The following is a 22,725-nucleotide window of genomic DNA, read 5'->3' on the forward strand; positions in this document are numbered from 1 at the left end:
TTTTACTTCCCAGATTTTAACCAAACAAAGATTGCAAAAAGTGTTTTTATTTTCCTTTCCTTAAATAATTTTAATTATCCAAATAAAATAAACATATATAATTAATTTCCTTTTACCTTAACCTTTCTTTATTTTCTTTCTTTTACTTTCTTTTGCTTTCCTTACTTTTTATAATTTTGGTATAATGACAAAATTTACTCTTAATATTTACATTTTTTTTTGGTTTTTTCGAATCACTTTTGCCTTTAACCTTCAAATTTTAGTTAACTTATTTTTTTGTTAGATAGAAAAATTGACAAATTGTTCGAATTTTAATAGCATTGATGTGACAACCTGCGTGTTAGGGTCTTCAAACGGTTAACCGAATCGAACTAATATTAATCGAATTTTTTAATCCTTTAACCATTAATTGAACCAAATTTATATGTTTTATTTTTTTTGTTAAAACAAGTATAAAATATACCAAAATAAATAAATTGATAATGTTCATTTTACCGAATTAGTAATAGCCTAATACATATAATATATAATATTATTTATTAAGCTCGGTTAATTACCCGATTTCGAACTGAATCAACTGTTAATTGAAATTCCAGAAAACTTTAACCGACCTCCAATCAAACTAGATCGATTAACCGGCCAATTAACTGGCCGATTAATCGAATTAGATCAGTTCGGTTGATTAATTCAATTTTTACCAAAGTTTGAACACCCCTACCTGCATGACAATCCACATTTACTTCATTGCTGATGTGGATAATTTTTAAAATATATATATGAGCTTTTTTGAAAAAAAAATTCTTTTGAATTTTTATGAAGTACGCACAAACTGTCACTTAGGTTACCATGTCATTGTTGTTAAATTTTTAACAGTTTAGTCAATTTTCCAAAAAAAAAACTAACTACATTTTCAAGGTCAAGGCCCAAAGTGATAAAAAAATAAATTATGACCAAAATGACAAACAAAAGTCAACATTAGGAGTTAAAGGTGACATTGATAGCAAAATAAATTCGTATTTTTCATGTATTTTTTTTGATTAATTATTGGATAAAATGCTATTAAATTTGATTTTTTCCTATTGGGAATGAAGTTGATGTGTTGAATTCAAACTCTTACAAAAAGGGGGCTAAATTGAAACAAAAAGCAAAGAAAAGGGCTTGATTGAAAGATTGAAAATTCAAAGATGACTAGATAAAAATTGAAGGGTTGAAGATTTTTTAAAAAAGAGGCTGGATAAAGATTGAAAGATTTTTTATATTGTTACAATTTTGTAATTAGTTTAAATTTAAATTTTAAAATTAGAATTATTTAGTGATAATATTTAGGATTATTTAGTAACAATATTTAGGAAAAATCTAGCTAAATTTTAACACTAAATGTGTGTATAAATATGGCTACAGCCAATTGAATACACTTAGGCATTTAATAAATTCTTTATTTTTTTTCCTTAACTGCGCCAGTGCTATATTCTGCCATTTCAATTTTTCCTTTTACTTTCAACCTTTTGGTGTCATTCCCTTTTCCATCACCCACAATTCCACAAATCTATTTTCAAAACATGATTTTTTTCATGATTAATTAAACCCTTTTTAGTTTTAGCCTAGAAATTGCTCTAATAAAACAATTGTGAGATACGAGCTTGCTCAAAAAGCCTCTCAACGTATTTTCTATCTCTCCAGTCTATGGGATAGTACAAATTCGTCTTGTAAAGTTGATTCAACTTTGACTCAAAAAGCACACGTTGGGTTGTAGTTGTTTGGTGTACAATTGGGAAGACGAATCAACTGTGTTGTGTTCGAATTCCCGTGAACAAATTGGTATGTCTAGGTGAGAAAAGCCAATTGGATTTCGTCAAGAGAGATAGAGATCGGATTTAAACGACCCACGCAGTTGAGGCCGTTGATTCGAGTTGAGCTTTTCAGATCGCAAGGTTGTCGAAGACTTAAATCGTGAACACGTGTATCGTAGTTAGAAATTTGGCAAGAGTCAGTTTGCAGGTCGTACCGAGATTGACTACATAAAGAAAAGTTGGCAATCGAGACGTTCATGGTCACTATAACCAGCTTATTGCTTGGAAGGAAAAATCTATTTCAAGGATTGATTCAATATTGGAGTACACCAAGGCTAAAGCTAAGCTTAAAAAAATATTTTATTTATCCATTTATTTTATTTTCTTAAATTTAATTTTGCATTTTCGAATCTATTTTTATTTTATTTTAATACACTTCGTATTTTTTTATTTTATTATCTTAATCAATTTAAACCCCCCATTTTTTTTTCAGCACTACTATGCACAAGTCATGGGCACGATTGTGGCCACGACAACGAATCTGGTCACAAGAAAAGGCGAAATTAGATAACTAGTTCCTGTGGATACAACTTTTTTCATCAGTTGATTGGGAATGAGATACGTGGAATGACATATCTGATTATATTTGCTCAAAAATTACTCTATTTACCACATGCTTTCAAACCTAATATGGTTGTCAAGATGTCAATAGCATCCATTCTCCCATTTTCACTTTCAACTCTAAAGTCCAAAGCAAATCTAAAAAAAAAAAAACTCCACCGTTAATCTATAAAAATCAACATTGTTGTGAAAATTTTTAATCGAGCCCATTCATCATTGAATATTTATGTACTTTTAATTTATTTTCGGTTTACTTGTGTAAAATAATTTCTTATGCAGCTTTATGTTAATTGAAATATGCTACTTGACAAATTTATCTAGAGTGTGATATAATTATCACTAGTTTACATACTAAGAACATGACATAATTATATATCACTAAGAATATGATTTACAATGATATTGATACACTATTAATATTTATCAATTTCCGCAAGGTTAATATTTGCAAATAAAGAACTTAAGAAATTTGTTTATTTAAATTTTCAGAAATATTCACTAATTAAATTTCATAATGGATCTTTTAATTCCTTCGTAATAGTGTTCTATTTCAATAATTTTATCCAATAAACACTAAAGTATTATAAACAAATAAATATTTAACAATAAAATATAACACGCACTTATTTGTCATTTTACAAGTACCAATTTTTAACTATCAACTAAGTTTTACTACATACTTTTGAATAAACAATTAATAGAATTAGTTCTTAAAATCAATTAATCAAATTAGTTAATCAAACCAACCATTGCAATTCAACCAATTAACCAATTACCAAACATGATCTATATATCTAACTTATAACATCAAATTATTTAAATATAATATCTTTTGAGAATTAAATATGATGTGCGTTTTATATGTATGATGTCGATAATCCATGGTTATAGGGTTTAGGATTATTTATGAAGATATATAACACATGGACAAATATCTATATATATTGTTATCAACACAATTTTTATTTTTTATTTTTTTTAATAATTTCATTATAAGTTTTTATCGTATCTATTTTTTTTACACAACATTTAAAATTATTCATAATCCCTCCCCAACTCATAATTAAAAGGATTATGCTTTTTAACACACTCAAATCTACATCTTCATGCGTTCGCAACCATAATCATATTAATCAAAATAAGACCCAATTAGTATTTTTAATATTATTTTATTTGGCGGGTGTATTAAGTTCCCATATTTCATGCACTTTGTTCTCATAGGTGGGTCCTAAAAGCCTTGTGTTCATTACCTTTCTCTATAATAACGTGTTCATAGAAGGCAAAGATAACTTCAACTAACAACCTCATTAACCCATCCTTTCCTTTCAAACACACCTTCATCTCCATGACAACACAACACAACCAAACCAAAAACCCCCACACTCACTTTTGCCTTAATATTTCTTCTTCTTCTTCAATTATCGACTCTAATATTCTTAAACTTTACATTTAAGATAACCATAAAACACTACTCCTATATATATAGCAGTTTAAAAAGCTTCTCAATAGCTAATAACATACATAACAATGGCTTCATTTATATGGGTTATGTCCCTTCTGGTTTTGTTATTTATAACCAGAGAGGTCTTGCTTGTTAGCTCATCAGCTCAAACAGTTGATAGAGATGATTTTCCTGATGGTTTCATCTTTGGAACTGCTTCTTCTGCTTACCAGGTGAATTCCCTAATTTCTGTTCTAATTTGCACATTTTAGAAAGAATATATATATATAGCTTGCTTATTGGGTTTTGGTATGATACATAGTATGAAGGAGCTGTGAATGAAGGAAACAAGGGAGATAGTATTTGGGATACCTTCACAAGAAAACCAGGTAAACATTTCATTCAATATTTGTCTAACTAAAAATGTGTAGTTTTCTTTTTAATTATGTGTTCAAACAGGGAAGATAATGGACTTCAGCAATGCAGATACAACTGTTGATCAATATCATCGATTCGAGGTGAATATCATAGAATTACGCAAATATATTATGGTTAATTGGAGTTCCTGAGGAAAGAGATACAGTAGCCGTTTCCTTCATATTCCTATTGTAAGAAAAAGCATTTGGAAAGAAACTTTCTACCCCACCAACCACAAAAGAAAACAAAACCTACACAAAATTTTAAGTTTAATGAAAGCTTAGTGCACCGCCCAATAGATGAGATGCACAACCCATTTGGATAACAATCTTTAATATTATTAATTATCAATAATAAAATAGGGGTAAAAGAATCTTGATGTCTCATGTTTAAGTTATTTATGTATAACACTCATTATTGAAGTTGATAGGATTTCAACCTTAAAATTTTAGATTAACCAAACATTTAATATTATTTCATGTATCTCCTTTTATTCATTGATGATAAGAATAATGATCATAGGATTAGATAATGAAGATGTGTCATGATTATAATAATAATCTAAAAACACATGCAGAATTCATGCATAAAGTCAACACAAAATACATATCAATAACTCAATCCATAGCTCTTTTTTTTTTTGTAATAAAAAAGTTTTTTAATTTTTCAGAGTGATATAGAGTTGATGAAAGATCTGGTAATGGATGCTTATAGATTTTCAATATCTTGGCCAAGAATATTTCCATGTGAGCTTTTTCTTTTCTCTCATAAATTCTTAAATTTAAGTTCAATTTCTCTAATTTTGTTTTATCATTTGCTTTGGAATTTACTTTCCAACAGATGGAACAGGGGAACCTAATATTGAAGGAATAAACTACTACAATTGTCTCATTGATGCTTTAATTAAAAAAGGTTGCTAATTAAAGCATTATTTTCTTTATATTAAATATTTATTGGGGTGTCAAGTCACCTCGAATATTGCTTATTAGAACATTTATCTGGATCATTAATATGTTTTATCTAAACTTAATCGAATATGTGTAAAATTTTTGAACATTTAGTTGTTTTTGTTAATCAGGAATCCAGCCATTAGTAACTCTATATCACTGGGATCTGCCCCAGATTCTTGAAGATAAATACCAAGGATGGTTGAGTAAACAGATCGTGTAAGTATTCCAGATTTCATACATATGATGATAAATGTCCGCAAAAACCCAGGCTTCACAAGGAGATTGCAATTAATTACAGAGATGATTTCGAGCATTACGCCATTACTTGCTTTCAAGCTTTTGGAGACAGAGTGAAACACTGGGTCACCTTCAACGAGCCCCATGGTTTCTCAATCCAAGGTTACGATAATGGCATACAAGCCCCTGGAAGGTGCTCCATTCTCGGTGGTCTACTTTGCAATTCTGGAAATTCTTCCACTGAACCATACATTGTTGCTCACAACATCCTTCTTTCCCATGCTGCTGCTTATCACAGTTACCGCCGATACTTCAAGGTACGTTCCCCGCCTGATCTCACGCATAATCCACTGTGATGACATTCGTTATATTGTTTCCAGGAAAAACAAGGTGGTCAAATTGGAATAGCATTGGATGCCAAATGGTATGAGCCCATTTCTGATAAAGACGAAGATAAAGATGCAGCAAACCGGGCATTGGATTTTGGGATTGGATGGTAATATCTGATGCTGATTTTTATGTTTACAAACTGTTTGATTTAATGTGAACCAGAATCAGATTCCTTAATTTGTTTTTTCTCTTTCCCCCTCTTGATTTGTTGAATCAGGTTCCTTGATCCACTTTTCTTTGGTGACTATCCTGGTTCTATGAGAAAACTTGTGGGAGAAAGGTTGCCTCAAATCTCACCAGAGACGTCCAAATTGCTAGTGGGAGTTTTTGACTTCATTGGTATAAACCACTATACCACATATTATGCTCGAAATGATCGAACTCAAATCCGCAAACTAATATTGCAGGATGCTTCATCGGATGCAGCTGTTATTACTACATGTAAGAAGCCATAGTTTGAATACGAAAAAGGCTCTAGACGTTGGGATTCGAATCCCGAATCTGTTTCGTGTCTCCTCTTAGAAGATGTTCATTTCAAACCAATCGAGCTATGCTCTAAGTTCACGAAACATAATCTTTTCACAAATCTTTACAATGGGAATATAAAATTCATATGTAATTCTTACATACATCTACTTTATTGTAGCTTTCCGAGAAGGAGCTGCCATTGGAGAAAAAGTATGTCATCTAGAATTTAGTTATCGGTATGAAGGATTTAAATTGCGATCGGAGATGTATTTGCTCATTTCTGATAAGTATTTGCTGCTGTAGGCAGCTTCTAGATGGTTAAGGATTGTGCCATGGGGTATTAGGAAATTGGCAAGGTATCTGAAAGATAAATATGGCAATCCACCTGTTATGATAACAGAGAACGGTAAAGTGGAACTTTCAGGCTTCAATATTTTGCTTAAAAACTTTCAAAATACCATGAAATGATTGACAATATTACATTTCTGTAGGTATGGATGATCTGAATAGCCCGTTCATATCTATAAAAAGGGCTTTGAAAGATGTCAAAAGGATTGAATATCACAGGGACTATCTCTCAAACCTATCAGCTGCTATAAGGTAATCCAAACTACTGCTTAAGTTTGTATCAGATTGAAGGATAGCAACAGGTCTAGATTGATGAATTTTTGCTCGTCCATTCAAATATTCGTGTTCAAATCCCAACTTAACTAACCCGAACTCGAAATAAAGAAATCCCAACAAAAATAGAAAGGCCTTTAGAAGAAAGCTGACAGGAAAATGATTGGAAACAGGGAAGACAAGTGTGATGTGCGAGGGTATTTTGTGTGGTCATTGCTGGACAATTGGGAATGGAACAGTGGCTACACCGTTCGATTTGGACTGTATTATGTGGACTACAAAAACAACCTTACAAGGATCCCCAAGGCTTCGGTTCAATGGTTTAAAAGTTTTCTTAGACCAAGAACTCATGTTTCAACAATTTGATGAAACTTTTTTGTTGAATCTGAAACTTGTAAATGTCAACACCATTCATGTTTCAAAAATGAAATATACAGAATGAAAAAATTATTTTACCCATTTCTTTTTCCTTCTTCTCCTCATTCCTTTGCTCTATATTTCCCACTGATTTTATGGCATTATAATTAAATTTATATCAAACTATCACCTCATGTTAGCAAATCAAACCCTAACACATCACATGTTCCAATTAAGTTATAATTGACTTTTTCTTTTAAGTTTGATTACTTGTTTCGGGGCATTAACAAAAAAATATATATGCATAAAGAAATACCATTTGGCGCACGTAAGTTTAATTCACAAATTCCACTTTAAATTTTCTTTCTTTTTATTTTGATATAATGCTACTTAAACTATTTTATTTTTTAAGTTGATATCTCCATTAATCCAATTGTTAAATCTATTTTGAAAAGGACTTAACTCATAAATTAATACTTAAATGATACCCTTTTCCTTAAGTTGGTACCTAAATTATATTTTTATTACTTACTTTACACCAAAGTGTTATATCTATTACAAAATTTCTAACCAATAATATAAAACTACATCATATGAATTTTAAAAATATTTTCTAAATCCTTTATTTTATTTTACCTTGTTTCTCTCTCTTTATGTTTTTTCTTTTTCTTTTATAATGTTCGGCAATGACAATAATGCTTAAAATTTGACCTCTTAAGGTTGGGACGTTAGCGATTAATTTTGTTTTCAAACTTCGTCACATACTTGCTCGACCTAATAGGATCTAAAAAGTTCTTCCATCAATCAAAACCAATGTTTTCAAAACTAGACCTACCGGTCAAACCAGTTAGATCGAGAACTTATCGAGGTATTGGTCTAGAGATAGGGATTGAATTGATTAACCCACAAATAGATGCAAACCAATTGAACCAAGCTAAAGAAAATCAGTTGAACCAATTTTCTCTATTTTAAAAATATTTTTATTTTATCATTTTTAATAATTTATTTGATTGAACCAGATAAACTAATCAAACTGAAAACCAATGTAATTGGTTCCACTATCGATTTGATTTTGAAAAAGAAAATATATATATAAGAGAAAATAATACATTTTGTCTTTTTTTACTACATGTCAATTTTTATTTGATCACATATTTAAATAAATTTTAGGCCATGTTTGGTTTAATGTAATGAAATAGAGCTGTAATACAATAGAACTGTAATGGAATAGAGTTGTAATAGAATAGAACTGTAATAGCAATTCAATTGTTTGGTTGAATGGAATAGAATAGAACTGTAATAGTATTTTGTGTTTGGTTGAATGGAATAGAGTTGTAATAGCATAAGAAAAGCTGAAATGACTAGAGTACCTTTAGTAAAAATTTTGTTAAAAGAATGATTATTGTTATTAAATTTTAATAGGATCATTATTAAATATAATTTAATAAAAACAATAATACATAATTTAATTCTATTTTAATAAATTTATTAGTAAATATAATTTAACAATAATAATATATAATTTAATAATATTCTTAATATAACAATTATTAAAATATAAATTAATAAAAATAATATATAATATTACAAAAAATAATATACAACCTACTTTATTATTTTTAAAATATAATGCATATTTAATGTGTTAGAATATTATTAGTAAAACAAATAATTTAGCATATATATCATAATCTCTATGTTACTTAAAGAATAATTTAAAAGAGTAATTTAAAGAATATCTTGTCTCAAATATTTTTATAATGAAATTGTTATGTTGTACATATATATATTTTTTAACATGTTTTTATTAATTTATTTTTGTTGCTAGACGTCTATAATATAGATTTAATATTTGTAATCACAAAATCTCATGCAACTTCATTTTTACATGTGCCAAACTTTACAAAGAACATTGATTGAAAGTATCTATTCACAAAGAATAGCATTAAGGTTCCTTTAAAATACTGACCGAGAGTATTCTATAAAATCAAATATGATAATACAAGGCTATTTTAATATAATATATATTAATGGAAAATTATTGAACATATAAAGCTTCCCTGCATCAATGACTGAATGTATTTTAGAAGCTGGAAAATACAAAGCAAGAATACCAATAGATTGAATATACTTGAATAACATGCAACCATTGGCTCCTCTTTTTGCAGTTGCAATCAATGGAAACTCCCAAGCTACCCATTTGTTAAATCCAATAAATTAGTTACAACAATAGGAAAAGGACCAACGATGGATACTGCATACACTCCCCTATAAAAGAAAATAGTAATAATAAAAATTCAAGGTCAAGGTCAATACAAGCCAACAGAATAACATACAATAGTGAATCAAGGCAGAAAAGTAGTCTCTTTAATATCTTTCAAATAGCCTCTAAAATGAGATAAGATACAAATCGAAAAAAAAAACATATAGAGTGAGAAACCAAAAAGTGTTTGAATTCAATCATGGCAAAACAATATTCACCTTGGCATCTTTCCCCCAATTCGTAATGTAAGATATAACATAAATGTGAATGAAACATAGAATGTTGAATCAATGGAGAAATGCATTTGCATTGTTCATTAGATAAACAAAGGCATTAAAATTCAATCATGGCAAAGCGGTATTCATTTCGGCATCTTCCGCCCAAACCGTAACATAAGATATAGATACAAGTTGGAATGAAATATAGAACAAGAATCAATAGCAAAAGGCATTTGCATTGTTCATTAGATGGCGTTTGTGAAGTAAAGACACATCCCTCTTTCACTAATAAGCATATTAAGCAAAAACAGAATGCATAGCAGATATGATACATACAGTTTAGAAACAACTCTATAGTCTCCTTGAGTCGAACATGTTACACCAAACCAAGGCGGTAAATTACCATCACTACAAGGATCGTCCCCGATCCATGCATATACAACTCTCTATGCAAGTGATGTTTTTATCTCATTTAAGGTTTTTACTGCAATAAAACTAACCAAATATCAACCCATTGCATCAAAACATATTTATGCTCTATTTTAATTTTCTTAATGATGATAGCTTCAATTCTCACAAAATCTGTAGTAACAACAAACATCACATATCCCTAAAAACCAACTTTAAATTTCTAATTGATCAATTTAAGCTGCTCCACAAGAATTCAAGCTAAATGAGTAGTTTGTTAAAAGTTGGCTAAAAAAGATGAAAACACAAGTGAAGAACCAAGCAGAGCACAAAAGCAGAGCACAAGAATTAATCTCAGTTAAAGAACCAAAAATACAAACACTACTGGTAATTCGTTCAACCAGAAGCTAAGTCATAAAATGACAACGAAGTAAATGTGCAAATTGTACAAGTTCCAAAACTATAGAAATGCTTTGATGGGATAGTTTTATTATGATCTGCAAAAGAGAAGCACTTACCATTTTGTCTTGAAATGTTCTAATCATGGACTGCTATTTTATCAATGATTCTCATCTGATTTCATTTTATAGGAATAACATACTATGGGTATAATGTGTATACACATAAAACCAAATATTAATTTTGGATAAAGCTCTTTAAAACTTTTTTTTTTGGTGAGAAAAGAAGCTTTAGTTTCATCTGTTAATATAAGGTAAATAATACATAAAGGACATTCCATATGAATGCAGGTAAAAAAATGAGAGAGATCTTCAACTTTGGAAGAGAACAACATCGTCAATAATAGCAAAGGGACAAAATAACAATTGAGTGAAAAAAAGAACAACCTATTCTTTTGATTGCATATATTTTCCTATCAAATTGAAAAAATAACATCAATGAATAGTAAGATATAAAAAGGGAACATGTTTGGGATTTACATTATGTAATATCTACCTGCATATCTGCTCATATAGTTCACAATTGATACAAGACTTGAGTTTAGAAATTCAATTGAGAGAACTTTACTCATTCAAATTGCATCTCTACATGCATGTATTTCCTCATGAGTCGAATAATAGATGAGGTGAATTTGGCCAATACCTGGCATTCCTTGTGTAGGTTGGCTTTTGAAATAACCTTAAAAATAATAATTTTCTTAAGATTTGGGCATCGTTTTAGCAGCTCCTTAACCCTCCTCCCTTTTCCTTCTCCTGAAAAATACGAAACGATTTACATATACAAACAAATATTCGGTAGGGGAAAACGTATGAACATATGCAGAATCGATTAGCTTCAGGTACTGTACTTGAAGGAAAATCAAATTAGATGAATTCATTCAATTTGTCTATGATTTTAGCAGAATCTTTGAGAGGAGAACTTGACTCGAAGAATGAATTGATCTCCTCGTGAACAGTTGCAGAATCCATTTTAATTCCCCTTGGGCAAATCATCAGAAACAAAAAAAAAATCAATCAAAATGCAAAACAAACCCTAGTTGAATTGAACTTACAATAAAATCTAGTTGGTTTGGCATTCAAGTTGATTTGCTTCCTTTTAGATTGATTTGAGCTTGAGATTGTCGAATGACCAAAAGAAAAAAAAAGTTGAAACTGTTGAGAAATTTCAATCTAAGAAAGGGTATTTTCGGAGGGGAAAAGAAGGGTCATTCGATGGAGAGGTTGGAATAGCCATTCTACACCTCCTCCCCTGAATGGCTATTCGGAGATTTTTAGAATGAACCTGGAATCCCCATTCGATGTTTTGAGTATTCAACAAACCAAACGACTGTTTTATCGTGGAGTTTTGATCCGTGTCATTTGGAATAGCCATTCCATTGAACCAAACATAGTGTTAAGGTTTAAGTAACAATTGGATGATCAAAGGTAGCAACTAGGGAAGAAAAATAGATTAGATATCATTTGTGATAAAAAAATGTTTTAAGTATCAAAATAAAGAAAAAAAACATAGTTTAGATACCAATTTGTTGGTTAAGTTTTTTTATTATATATTTTTCATGTTTGTTTTATGGTTAATGTTCAAGGTTATTCATCCTAACAATGTCGTCTCTAATGTTTAAACTTGTCTTACTATTGAAAGTGTAATATGTCTTATCATTGCACCCAACCACTTGTTAGTTAATTTTATTTTTTTTTGAGAAAAAGAGTATAATTTAAGTATAACTTAATCCTAAAATCAGAGAAAAGATTAATTAAGAGGAAAATCGAAAGGTGTATAATTTTTTTTGGACAAAAGGCTGCTCAATTAAGAGCCACCTTAAATGAATCCTAATAAATTTCAAAACAAAGCCTTCTCTCTTATTAATTAAAGTTAAAACCCAAACCTCTCTCTTTCCACTTCCCTTTTTTTTTCTACCTATCTATCTCTCACTTATTTAATCCAATGCCAAGCCCATAGCGAAAATCAAACCCTCCAAAAAGAAGCACCCCAGTTTAGTTTAGCCCTGGTTTTTCTACTTTTTCTAATCAAATCACACCCAAACAAACACAAAATAGAACCTGTCTTTACAAATCGCACATTTGATCCTTTTCTTGCAGAGACCTCAGAATAATACAAGTTATTTTTTGTTTTTTTTAAATAATTTTGGCCATGAAACGTGGATACCCAGGTTCTCCATCTTCCTCTTTTGGTCCACCTCAATCCAGGTCCAAACATAACCCTGAAGGTAAAATTCTTGTTGGGATTTGTTTATTTTCAGGGTTTTTGATTGGTTTTCTTATCCAATCACTCAATATAGTTATGAGCACCAAGACCTGGTCTTTATCTTAATTGAATTATAATTTTGTTTTGTTAAAAGAAAGTAATAAAATAGTTGTTTGGTTTAGTTTAGTTTAGTTTATGGTTACTTGGTTTTCAATGTTCATTCTTGGTAATGAGTTTTGCATTAAAAAAAGAAAAATCCTAATTTGATAGTTAAGTGAAACACTGAGTAGTTAAGAATATAGTATTAAAATGATATGCAGTGAAGCTGCCATATTTGTTTTTCTAACTAAATGAAGGAAATAAAAAATTTCAATCTTTCCAGTATTAGGCTAATTTTTAGATGCAATTCAGTTGTGTATTAATATTTTCTCCTACTTTTTTTGGTTAATGAGTTGATTTTTGAACTTGGGTTTTGAAGTTCCTAAGTTTTAATTTGAGAGTTTAGGAAAAGAATCCAAATTCTGATTGCTATAAAATTCTGTTGAAGAAGCTGAAATTGTGTGTTGTGATATTAGGTGATTCACAATTTTTAGAGGATGAGAGCACCAAGATATTCGCTCGGAAAGTAGCCGATCATTATAGTGCAAGAACAAATCAAACTTTGGAAGAACGAGAAGCAAGTCCGATCATTCACTTAAAGAAGTTAAATAACTGGGTATGTTGTTGAATCTTACGAGCTGCATTGTGAACTAATGATTTTCCCTTTTTTTATTTTTATTTTTGTCATTCATGTTCTTTCAATGGACAGATAAAAAGTGTCTTGATTCAGCTTTATGCTCGTCGGGGTGATGCTGTTCTTGATCTTGCCTGTGGCAAGGTATTGTAGGACCAAAGTTTATTTGTTTTCAACTTTCCTTTTATTCTTCAAATTCAATGTATTGTACTTTCTGTTATTGTTCTTTATGCCGTTTAGGGTGGTGATCTCATCAAATGGGATAAAGCAAAAGTTGGATATTATGTTGGCATTGACATAGCAGAAGGCTCGGTAAAGTGCTAAACACTCAGTTTCCTTTTTTCCCCCACCTTTTTGTGCATCTGATTTAGTAGCCTAGTTTAGTTGTGGTCAACCTCTAATATCTAGGGCACCTCTTTCAATTCTCATATCATAATTATTCTGAGCTTTAATTTCTTTAAGCAGTGCCATTGGTAAAGCTGATGCCATGATTTAATTGGCACACTTGAATTAATCCTTAGATTTGTTACACAGTGTCTTCTACTTATGATCTCAAATTGCAGCTTTCTGAAACATGAATCGTAAGCGATAGTGGTTGGCACAACTTGGCAGTTTACATAGTTTATAGCTTAAAATAAAAAATAAATTGTGTGCTCCAAAAATCCATTAACAGCTTGCAGTTTTTTTGTCTTGCTATATGCTTTTGATCGGCACCCTATTCTACAACTGAAAGAAGAAAAGAGAGATGGAAAGAAAATCTTCTTTCGACAGCTATTTATGTACCAGCTGCCATTTTCACTTTGCTTCCTCCACTTATGCACAGATAGAAGATTGCCGTACGCGATATAATGGTGATGCAGACCATCATCAACGTCGCAAAAAGTTCACGTTTCCTGCCCGTCTCATATGTGGGGATTGTTTTGAGGTACACTAATGTGTTGGTGTTCAATTTTGAAATACATTTTCTCTTGTCAGCTTAATTACTTTGGTTCTGTTGGTTAATTATCAAAATAAATAGCATGCTTAGTCATGTTCAATATCAACTATAGTGCTATATAAAAACCGATATCTAGTGTTAAGAGGATATGTCTTGATATTTATATTTGATGATTTTTAGGTGCGCTTGGATAGAGTTTTGGCAGATGATGCTCCTTTCGATATCTGCAGTTGCCAGGTGAATAGTTGGAAATTTGGCTATTATTTGTCTATTTCTGCTGCCTGATGATAAAATTACCACAAAGGTTTAGGATTTACTCATTTGTTTCCTTACCACTAAATTGCTTACCATTCAAAGACTTGGGTTCAAATTCTTTAATATTCTTGAAAATATTCTTAATAAAATGCTACATATGTAGCAAAACAGATATGCCCATGCTACAAACTAATATTGCTTTTTCGTTCTAGCTCGATAATTTACGGAAACCATAAATGTGGTTATTCTTAATCATGCAGTTTGCCATGCATTATTCCTGGTCTACAGAGGCACGTGCGCGTCGGGCGCTGGCCAATGTTTCAGCTTTACTTCGTCCAGGAGGCACCTTCATTGGGACAATGCCAGATGCCAATGTCATAGTCAAAAAACTTAGAGAAGGTTTAGTATTGCAACTTGCTTTTGTTTTTCCTGTCTTGAAACAATGCTCTAAAAAATCAATATTTAAGGTGAAGCTAATAACTGAAATTTAGAGCTAAGAAACATCCAATATGTAACTAAAACACATAATATGTTTAAATAGGAAATTCTGTTTATATTTGAAATTTGAAAATAGATCTTGACGTAAGTTGACCAAAGCTAGCCTTGGTAAACAAACGTTGAATATTTGTGGGGCATGGCAGACTACTTTTGTCATTCTTGATTGGAGATGCTATTGTCACTGTGAATATGCAGCTGAAGGATTGGCCTTCGGCAACAGCGTCTACTGGATACGATTTGATGAAGAATTTACCGACAAGGTGAATCCAGTCCCCTTTCTCTTGCAAACTATATTTTCCTAAATGATATTGAAATCTGACAAACTTTTATGACATGGTTCAGAAATTTAAATCTTCTAGCCCCTTTGGTATCAAGTACAAGTTTCATTTAAAGGTACTCTTCTTGAAAATTCCTATTTTAGAAACTGGCCTTTCGTGTTAAATATGAGGATTCTATTGTTTTTATTATGGTAATTTGAGCAAAAAAAAACAATTCAAGGGTTTGCGGATATGTCTTGTTGCAGGATGCTGTTGACTGCCCTGAATGGATCGTTCCGTTTCATGTCTTCAAATCATTAGCAGAAGAGGTATAATTCTGATCATAGCAAACTCCTTTCAGTAAAAAAATGAAGGTTTCTAACCACCGTACAAATTTTATTGTTATTGTAATTCTTTTCACTGCCTTTTAATTATAAGTTGACTCTTGGTGTTTTCAGAACTTCTTATTATAAATTTGTTAAACTTGTAATTTCTTTTGTTTGTCTTTGCAGTACGATCTAGAACTTGTTTTCGTCAAAAACTCTCATGAATTTGTTCACGAGTACATGAAAAAACCGGAATATATAGAGCTTATGAGGAGGCTCGGTGCACTAGGTGATGGTAACCAAGACCAGAGTAAGTTCTTCACTTCCCAGATGGTTCTAAAAATTCATCTTGCCGATCATTCTTAGTGAAGGCACTAATTAACTATCGTTGTATCCAGGCACATTATCTCCGGATGAATGGGAGGCAGCTTATTTATACCTTGCATTTGTTTTAAAGAAGGTTGGTTCGGAACCTTGTATCATATATTCAGGCATTTCTAGGCTTTTATCTGTCATTAAAATTCTTAAATTCCTTTTACGATTGGACATTACTAACCCGTTGGAAAATCTTCCTTCCAGCGTGGACAACCAGATCGGACACAAGCAAATAGCAGAAAAGATAAAGGACAGATGCAAATAGCAAAGGAGGACATCCTGTATATTAATAGTGATGATTAACAGGAAAACACGGCGAATTCCATAGATTTATTCGTAAGTCAAGCAAGACAAAATAACGGAGGGTGGCTAAGTGGCTGAAGCAATGCCTATGAAACAGATATTTTCGGGGCTCTTTCGGTTTTGTAGGTTAACAAATTGTTTTTGTAAGCCATTGCTTTCAGCATGAAGTTTCTAAGAAATTGCCACTTCATTTGTAATTTTGGGTCGGAAAGATTAAAGAAAGAATGAGAATCTCACAGGTTGATGGGTTAACTTCGGTAAGGAAAGCCGATATTGCCTGTTTAGATGCGTGTGACATAAGTTTCTATATATGAAATTGACAATAAAAGTTTCATTTTTCATTGTCAAATTGGTAGCAATTTCCCATTTTCATTGTTTCAGATATTGTCCATTCACTACAAGTTTTAGGGTGTAATATTTGAATCCGACTTTGTTTATAATTGACATGGTATCCAATCTAAATTAATATCTATAAAATATAAAATTATATATCTATATTCATGACACCAATTTATATTATTTTTATTTTATTTAAAATATATATGAAGAACTCTTCCCCAACCCTTAAAAGATGTGCTGATACCAATCAAGTATCAACCTTATATGACTGATAGAATTTTAAGACTTATTACAAGGAAAAAGTTGCAAAAGCCATCCAATTAACTATTAACCATCCATTTATACAAGCCAATATACGATAGCACTGCAATTTATCACCCCCGTCAAATGAAAATGTTTTGTTTTGTTTTTTTTGATCCAACAGATTCACATACTTTTATTCTAGACTCGTTTCAAAAGCACAACCATAATAACCATCACCGCCAATCCCATTAGGCTTGCTCCGATCGTCTTCTCCAGATAGTTCAATCCACCATTTTCTTTCTCCATTCCTGCAATGGGTATAGTAAAGAGACACTGGAGGAAATCAGTTGCTTTATTAGCCACCTCAACCACACTACTCTTCAAGTTCTCCAGAAATTCCGAAAATGGATTTCCAACTTCTTTGCCTTCATTTGCTTTGAAATATTCTTCGATCTTTACCGACGTAGATTCACAACCCTGACGGGATCTATTCCCTTCAAATATATAATCTGCAATACATTCATTCTTTTTTGAGTTCATTAAAGAAAGAGTATGAGAAGCATCAAATAGTGAAACCAATAAGCAAAATTCTCACTCGTCTTATGCGACCCTATGAAGTCCATGTAAGCCGGATTGTGCAGTACAGCATTCCATACATTCGGATCCGCAGCAATTGACGCAACCATAGACTGGGAGCAAAACCAAAACCATCAACAAACAGAGTTATATGTTCACAAACTAATCGAAAGATAAAAGGTTCTGGAAAATTGACAACCAACTACTATAAGCATCATGTAATCTCTATCAAAGTTTCATATTCAAATGTCTCGAAAACCAACTCGAAGACAAGATATGATCATGAAGACACGTCAAAAAGTGCTCAAGTCACAAAAACCCGATGGAAACTCCTCTACCAGTTTTAACGTATCAAAGCAAACATAATGAAAAATAAAAGAGTTAACCACAACCTGAACTGCAGGACTCTCATTGAGTAATTTGAATGCCTGAACTGCAGGCTTTGGTAGTAAAGTGGCTTTGGCATCATATGCAACGCAATCTTTAGTCTCCTCCGAAAGCAATGAGGAGCGAGATGACCGGGTATCATCGGTCGAATTCAGAGATGATAGATAAGCCCTGGAAACAAAACAAATAACCACGAAATCATTCTCTTAAGTGATCATAAAAAGCACCATGTTTTTCATATACTTAACCAAGGAAAGCAATGATCTAATTAGGGCATCAATGATCGATGTCACCCTTAAAGTGATAAAATCCAGTTCATAACTTAAAAAATTCAAGATTTTCGATTTGGGGTTCATGGAATCAATTTTTATAAACTAACAGTAACCCAAAATGATGTAAGACCTTTTCACACTTTTGATGACGTTTCCCATATCATAATTTCAAAAATTTTAATGAAATTCAACATCTTAATTCAAGGAAAGTAGTGATCATCAATATATCAGATTAATTCATTTATTTTGTTAAAATTTAATAAAAATAGATCCTACAATGAATGAATGAATCCAATGAAAGGAAATTAGAATAGAATTTTCTCAAGGAATTAAACTTACTTATCCAATGCATCTTTCAAATCACTAGCGGCTTCCTTAGCCTCCTCCAGGGTTGGAGCACCTCCAAACAACACCCGAGGCATCGGCTCTCCTCCGCCGGAAATGGCGGTGGGCACCTCCTCTTCAATACCACCAGCAAACTCCCAATCATCCACCATCTCCCATGACATCATCTGATTGGGCGACGCCGTCATGTCAGAGACGGAAGACACCCCACCGCCGGAAACAGAAATCCCGGAAGAAGCAGAACGAGAAGCGGCAACGCGCATGACGGAGTATTCCGCAGACGACGGAGCCACCTGAACACCGCCACGAAGGCCAGTGTTAACAGTTCCCGCTCCGGCAACTTTCGCCGCCGCTCTCATAGCTCCTCCGCCCATTTTGGTGATTCAAAGAAAATAAAAATAAAAGAAAATTTTCGTAGAAATCAAGGGAACTAAGGATATTATTCAATTATTGATATTAAGAGATATGGCTATTTATAAATTAATTAATTAATTAATTAATTAATAACCTTTTAAAATTTTATTTTAAAAAAAATACATTTTGTGTGTGTTTTAAAAAGTTTGTGATTATTGTCGTAGGAGATGTTAAAAATAGATTCAAATTTCAAAGCAATGGTTTTTTCTTCTTTTAAATACTTTTTGAAATATATATAATATTAAAATGAAAATTATTTGATATATTATTAGAATTTACAATTAAACTTGCTCATTGACACAACCCGACCTGAAGGCCCATCTGAAAAATAGAGGGTTTAAATAAAATTATAGGCCCCAAAAATGAGTTTAGGTAAAAAAAAAGGTCGAGTCTCAAATAAGACACTTTTTGCCCAAGCCTAGCTCGACCCGAATTCACTAAATGCCAAAAAAAACTATTTTTTTGTTATTTAAATGATATTTTTTATTGTTTTCTCCCTATTTTGCTACTATTTCACTATTACATTGTTATTATTTTAGAGACATTTTCTTCTTAAGTTGCATCTATCTTAGTATTATTTAATAATATATATTTTTTTTAAAATTTATTTTCAAATTGTTTAGAAATATTTATTTTAATTTTTTTAGTATTTTTTATGTATTATATACATTTAAAAATTATGTAAAAAATAAAATAATATAAAAAATTAATATAGGCAGGCCGGGTCGAGTCCAAATTTTAATATTTTTATCCAGACTGAACCCAAAACTAATAAATGGGCATAAATTTTTGCTTAGACCGTATCACCTCTATTTACAACTCCATAAAAAATGTTTGAGAGGTTAGGGTTGTGGGCATAATACAAAAAAATGAAATATATAAGGAAGGGTAATTTTTTAAATTTATGTGTTGATGATATAATTTTAAAAAGTTATGAAATGATTATTGAACTATTTGAAAAATTTTATTTAAGTCATTAGATTTTTAAAATCGTTGTTATATGATATTCTCTATTCGCAACGTCTACACCAACCGAAAGCTCTTCTTCTTATTCTTTTATGCATGTCAAATTTTTTTATGAAATAACTTTGAATATTATGAATCTGTGAACCAAAATCTAAACGGTTTTCTTTTTCGATTTTTGACAGTAAGTGTCAATTCTATTTGAATCTTAGTTGTATTCTTCTACTTATCAATAGATAATGATTCACGTATCAATTGTCAAATCGTTGCTTAAAGCTCACGAGTTGGACTTTTTTTTTAAAAAAAATAACAGCATAGTGACTTGAATAAATACTTTTGAATAATTCAATAACCATTTTATAACTTTTTAAAATTGAGTGACCAAAACGTAAACTTATTAATAATTTAATGACTTTGAATATAGTTTACCCTATATAAAAAAAGACATTTTAGTTTTTTTAACTCCAATTGTAAAATTTAAAAAGAAATTATTATTACTTGTGTACCAAATAGACTTGTCCATGAGTTACCCAGCTGATCGAAAAATGAGATGATTTGGGCAAAAATATATGTTAGAAAAATGGGCTTGAACAAACAATAATGTTCGTTTCCTAAACAGGCCAAGCCTTGAGTAAGCTTTTTTTTGCCCAGACCTGACCCGAATTTGCAAAAAACAATACTACTGCTATTTTTTACTCTTTTTTTATTGTTTTACTATCATTTTGCTATTATATTGCTAGTATTTTATTGTTATTGTTTAAATATTGTATAACTTTCGTTTTATTAGTAATTTTGTTACTATTTTAGAGGTATTCACTTTTCTTAGTGTTATTTACTTATATTTTTTTTATTTTCATTTGTTAGGAAATATTTATTTTAATATTTTTAATAATTTGATGTAATATATTTTTAAAAATTTTTTATATAAAAAATAATATAAAAACTTTTAATATGAGTGGGTCGGATTGAGCTTAGATTTTAACATTTTTATTTGAGTCGGGTTGGGTCCAAGCCTAAAAAATAGTCTTAAATTTTTTACTTAGCTCGGCCCAACCCATGAACAATTCTAATAGCAAATATCAACTTATATTAAAAATAAAAATTGTTCTTATTTTATATTTTGATTTTATATTAAATTTTTTGTTTCACTTCAATGGATGTTGTTAGAGAGTTAATGGAAATTAAATTAAATAAATGACTTCATAAATACCAGTATATACTCATTATATCAAGATATAAAAATATAAATGATTTTGTTATTGAGATTTTAATTGTGTTGGTAAGGTTAGTGGGCTCTGGGGCATCCAAGTTAAAGTAAGTGTTTTTTTTTTAAAATTAAAATTACCTATATAAATTTATTAATATATTATTTTTAGTGTATAAAGTTGAGAAATTTGTATTTTTTTTTCAAAAATAACTTGTGACGCTCACAATAGATTATACACAACAACCCATTACATGGTAGCTGCAAGACTATTTTGCATGGGAGCTTTGACACGTTACGACTTTACATTGTTGTTGACGGCTATGGCCTTTACCAAAATGAGGATGATCTCACTATTTCTACAATTATTTGGAACAGTAACCTTATGGTCAGCTGCTGGTTTTGTATAGTCAAAATGTTGACTCTGGTATGGGCAGCCAGGCAGGTGTGGAACGATGACGGGTTAGGAGCTGTTTTGAGAGATGAACATGCCTCCTTTATGCCTCCCACATCTTGGCTCAACGTGTTGGACCGGACTTGCTTTTTATGAAAATTATTGTTGAACTTATGGGTATCAAATGCTTAATTCAACTTAAGGCAATTAAAGTTTGAAGTCGATAATGATTTGTTGTTAGTCTCTTACATACTATTGAACTTGAGGCGGATCAATTTTTTCGGAATAATTTTTTCAAATATTGTCCATCTCGTAGTCAATCGATTGAAGACTCCTCCCAATAATTTTTTTTCCGAAAGAATCGACCTCTTTTAACAAATATCAAGTTCGGAACATAAAATAGACGTAAAAATATTCTTTTGTATTTATTTTGAGTCTGTTGTGTTTAAAGTATTTTGAGTATAGGAAATCAACTTACTCATTATTTAAGGTTGCTAATATAACTGTTTTTTACATAAATAAATTTAAAAAAAATTAAATACCTAAATAGGTTGTCAGCTGAATTATTTACTAAAATAATACGTTTTTTTAGTCGCGCCTATCTGACAGGCGCAACTCTTTTTTTTCATATTAAAATATTATTTTTTTAAATAAAATATTATTTTTATTTTTATTAAAAATATTTAATTTTTTATACAGATCAAAATACGGTCAACGGGTCAAAACGAGCTCGAAAATAGGTCGCGTTTGTTAGATAGGCGCAACCTTGAATGTCGTGTCCCCTGCACATTGCACACCCCCCTCCGAATTTAAGTCCGGATTTGTAATTGGATTAAAACATAATTAGTCCGAGTTAAGTATGTATGAACACAAATAGTCATACTTCATCCGAAGTAAGTATGTGAAAGGTATTTATGTTGGCACATTAATTTTGGTTATTAAGTCTTCAAAACATGATTAAACATTTCTAAAACATGCCAAAATGATAACTTAATAACCAAATCAATGTGCCAACATAAATACCTTTCACATACTTACTTCGGATGAAGTATGACTATTTGT

The 22,725-nt window shown here is 31.0% G+C and overlaps 3 protein-coding genes and 1 long non-coding RNA gene across 8 annotated transcripts; 2 read left to right on the forward strand and 2 right to left on the reverse strand.

Annotated features, from left to right (window-relative positions):
* The first annotated feature begins 3,704 nt into the window (after positions 1-3,704).
* LOC107895207 (putative beta-glucosidase 41) lies at positions 3,705-7,394 on the forward strand. 4 transcript variants are annotated; one of them, XM_041085338.1, is made up of 14 exons: positions 3,713-4,085; positions 4,175-4,241; positions 4,312-4,370; positions 4,940-5,015; positions 5,110-5,181; positions 5,348-5,435; positions 5,518-5,773; positions 5,837-5,952; positions 6,064-6,163; positions 6,254-6,287; positions 6,493-6,524; positions 6,618-6,720; positions 6,806-6,914; positions 7,109-7,394. In XM_041085338.1, the coding sequence occupies exons 1-14, from the start codon at positions 3,939-3,941 to the stop codon at positions 7,299-7,301; spliced, it is 1,452 nt and encodes a 483-aa protein (XP_040941272.1). In that variant the 5' UTR covers positions 3,713-3,938; the 3' UTR covers positions 7,302-7,394. The 4 variants fall into 4 exon arrangements, 2 of the variants coding, with proteins under 2 accessions (XP_016675960.2, XP_040941272.1); XM_016820471.2 differs by having other exon boundaries at positions 3,705-4,085; positions 6,064-6,287; XR_005907755.1 differs by lacking the exon at positions 7,109-7,394 and having other exon boundaries at positions 6,622-6,720.
* A 1,892-nt stretch (positions 7,395-9,286) lies between these two features.
* LOC107895208 (uncharacterized) lies at positions 9,287-12,069 on the reverse strand. Of its 2 annotated transcripts, none has more exons than XR_001683444.2 (3): positions 11,488-12,069; positions 11,283-11,392; positions 9,287-9,560 (listed from the first exon to the last, which is right to left on the reverse strand). It is a non-coding gene; the product is annotated as an uncharacterized lncRNA (long non-coding RNA). The 2 variants fall into 2 exon arrangements; XR_001683445.2 differs by having other exon boundaries at positions 11,692-12,062.
* Positions 12,070-12,503: 434 nt separating this feature from the next.
* On the forward strand, positions 12,504-16,875 carry LOC107895209 (mRNA cap guanine-N7 methyltransferase 1). The gene is made up of 13 exons (XM_016820472.2): positions 12,504-12,864; positions 13,418-13,557; positions 13,651-13,719; positions 13,816-13,887; positions 14,399-14,500; positions 14,693-14,749; positions 15,028-15,166; positions 15,461-15,525; positions 15,608-15,658; positions 15,789-15,851; positions 16,035-16,158; positions 16,247-16,308; positions 16,428-16,875. Exons 1-13 carry the CDS (start codon positions 12,789-12,791, stop codon positions 16,524-16,526), a joined length of 1,119 nt encoding a protein of 372 aa, XP_016675961.2. The 5' UTR covers positions 12,504-12,788; the 3' UTR covers positions 16,527-16,875.
* A 293-nt stretch (positions 16,876-17,168) lies between these two features.
* Positions 17,169-19,310, reverse strand: LOC107895210 (uncharacterized). The gene is made up of 4 exons (XM_016820474.2): positions 18,683-19,310; positions 18,077-18,242; positions 17,704-17,797; positions 17,169-17,617 (listed from the first exon to the last, which is right to left on the reverse strand). The coding sequence occupies exons 1-4, from the start codon at positions 19,060-19,062 to the stop codon at positions 17,307-17,309; spliced, it is 951 nt and encodes a 316-aa protein (XP_016675963.1). The 5' UTR covers positions 19,063-19,310; the 3' UTR covers positions 17,169-17,306.
* Between the last annotated feature and the right edge of the window lie 3,415 nt (positions 19,311-22,725).

This window comes from Gossypium hirsutum, chromosome A13, assembly GCF_007990345.1.
Source record: "Gossypium hirsutum isolate 1008001.06 chromosome A13, Gossypium_hirsutum_v2.1, whole genome shotgun sequence".
Taxonomy (NCBI): Eukaryota; Viridiplantae; Streptophyta; class Magnoliopsida; order Malvales; family Malvaceae; genus Gossypium; species Gossypium hirsutum.

What these genes read in the sequence shown, in the direction of transcription:
- LOC107895210 (XM_016820474.2), bottom strand. Translation starts at nt 19,062, where the DNA reads ATGGGCGGAGGAGCTATGAGAGCGGCGGCGAAAGTTGCCGGAGCGGGA. An exon ending in TTGAAAGATGCATTGGATAA is followed by an intron (nt 18,243 to 18,682) that starts GTAAGTTTAATT and finishes TTTTGTTTCCAG; the next exon opens with GGCTTATCTATCATCTCTGA. An exon ending in CATAGGGTCGCATAAGACGA is followed by an intron (nt 17,618 to 17,703) that starts GTGAGAATTTTG and finishes AATGTATTGCAG; the next exon opens with ATTATATATTTGAAGGGAAT.
- LOC107895207 (XM_016820471.2), top strand. Translation starts at nt 3,939, where the DNA reads ATGGCTTCATTTATATGGGTTATGTCCCTTCTGGTTTTGTTATTTATA. An exon ending in TGATGCTTTAATTAAAAAAG is followed by an intron (nt 5,182 to 5,347) that starts GTTGCTAATTAA and finishes TTTGTTAATCAG; the next exon opens with GAATCCAGCCATTAGTAACT. An exon ending in GTTACCGCCGATACTTCAAG is followed by an intron (nt 5,774 to 5,836) that starts GTACGTTCCCCG and finishes TATTGTTTCCAG; the next exon opens with GAAAAACAAGGTGGTCAAAT.
- LOC107895209 (XM_016820472.2), top strand. Translation starts at nt 12,789, where the DNA reads ATGAAACGTGGATACCCAGGTTCTCCATCTTCCTCTTTTGGTCCACCT. An exon ending in ATGAAGAATTTACCGACAAG is followed by an intron (nt 15,526 to 15,607) that starts GTGAATCCAGTC and finishes GACATGGTTCAG; the next exon opens with AAATTTAAATCTTCTAGCCC. An exon ending in TGATGGTAACCAAGACCAGA is followed by an intron (nt 16,159 to 16,246) that starts GTAAGTTCTTCA and finishes CGTTGTATCCAG; the next exon opens with GCACATTATCTCCGGATGAA.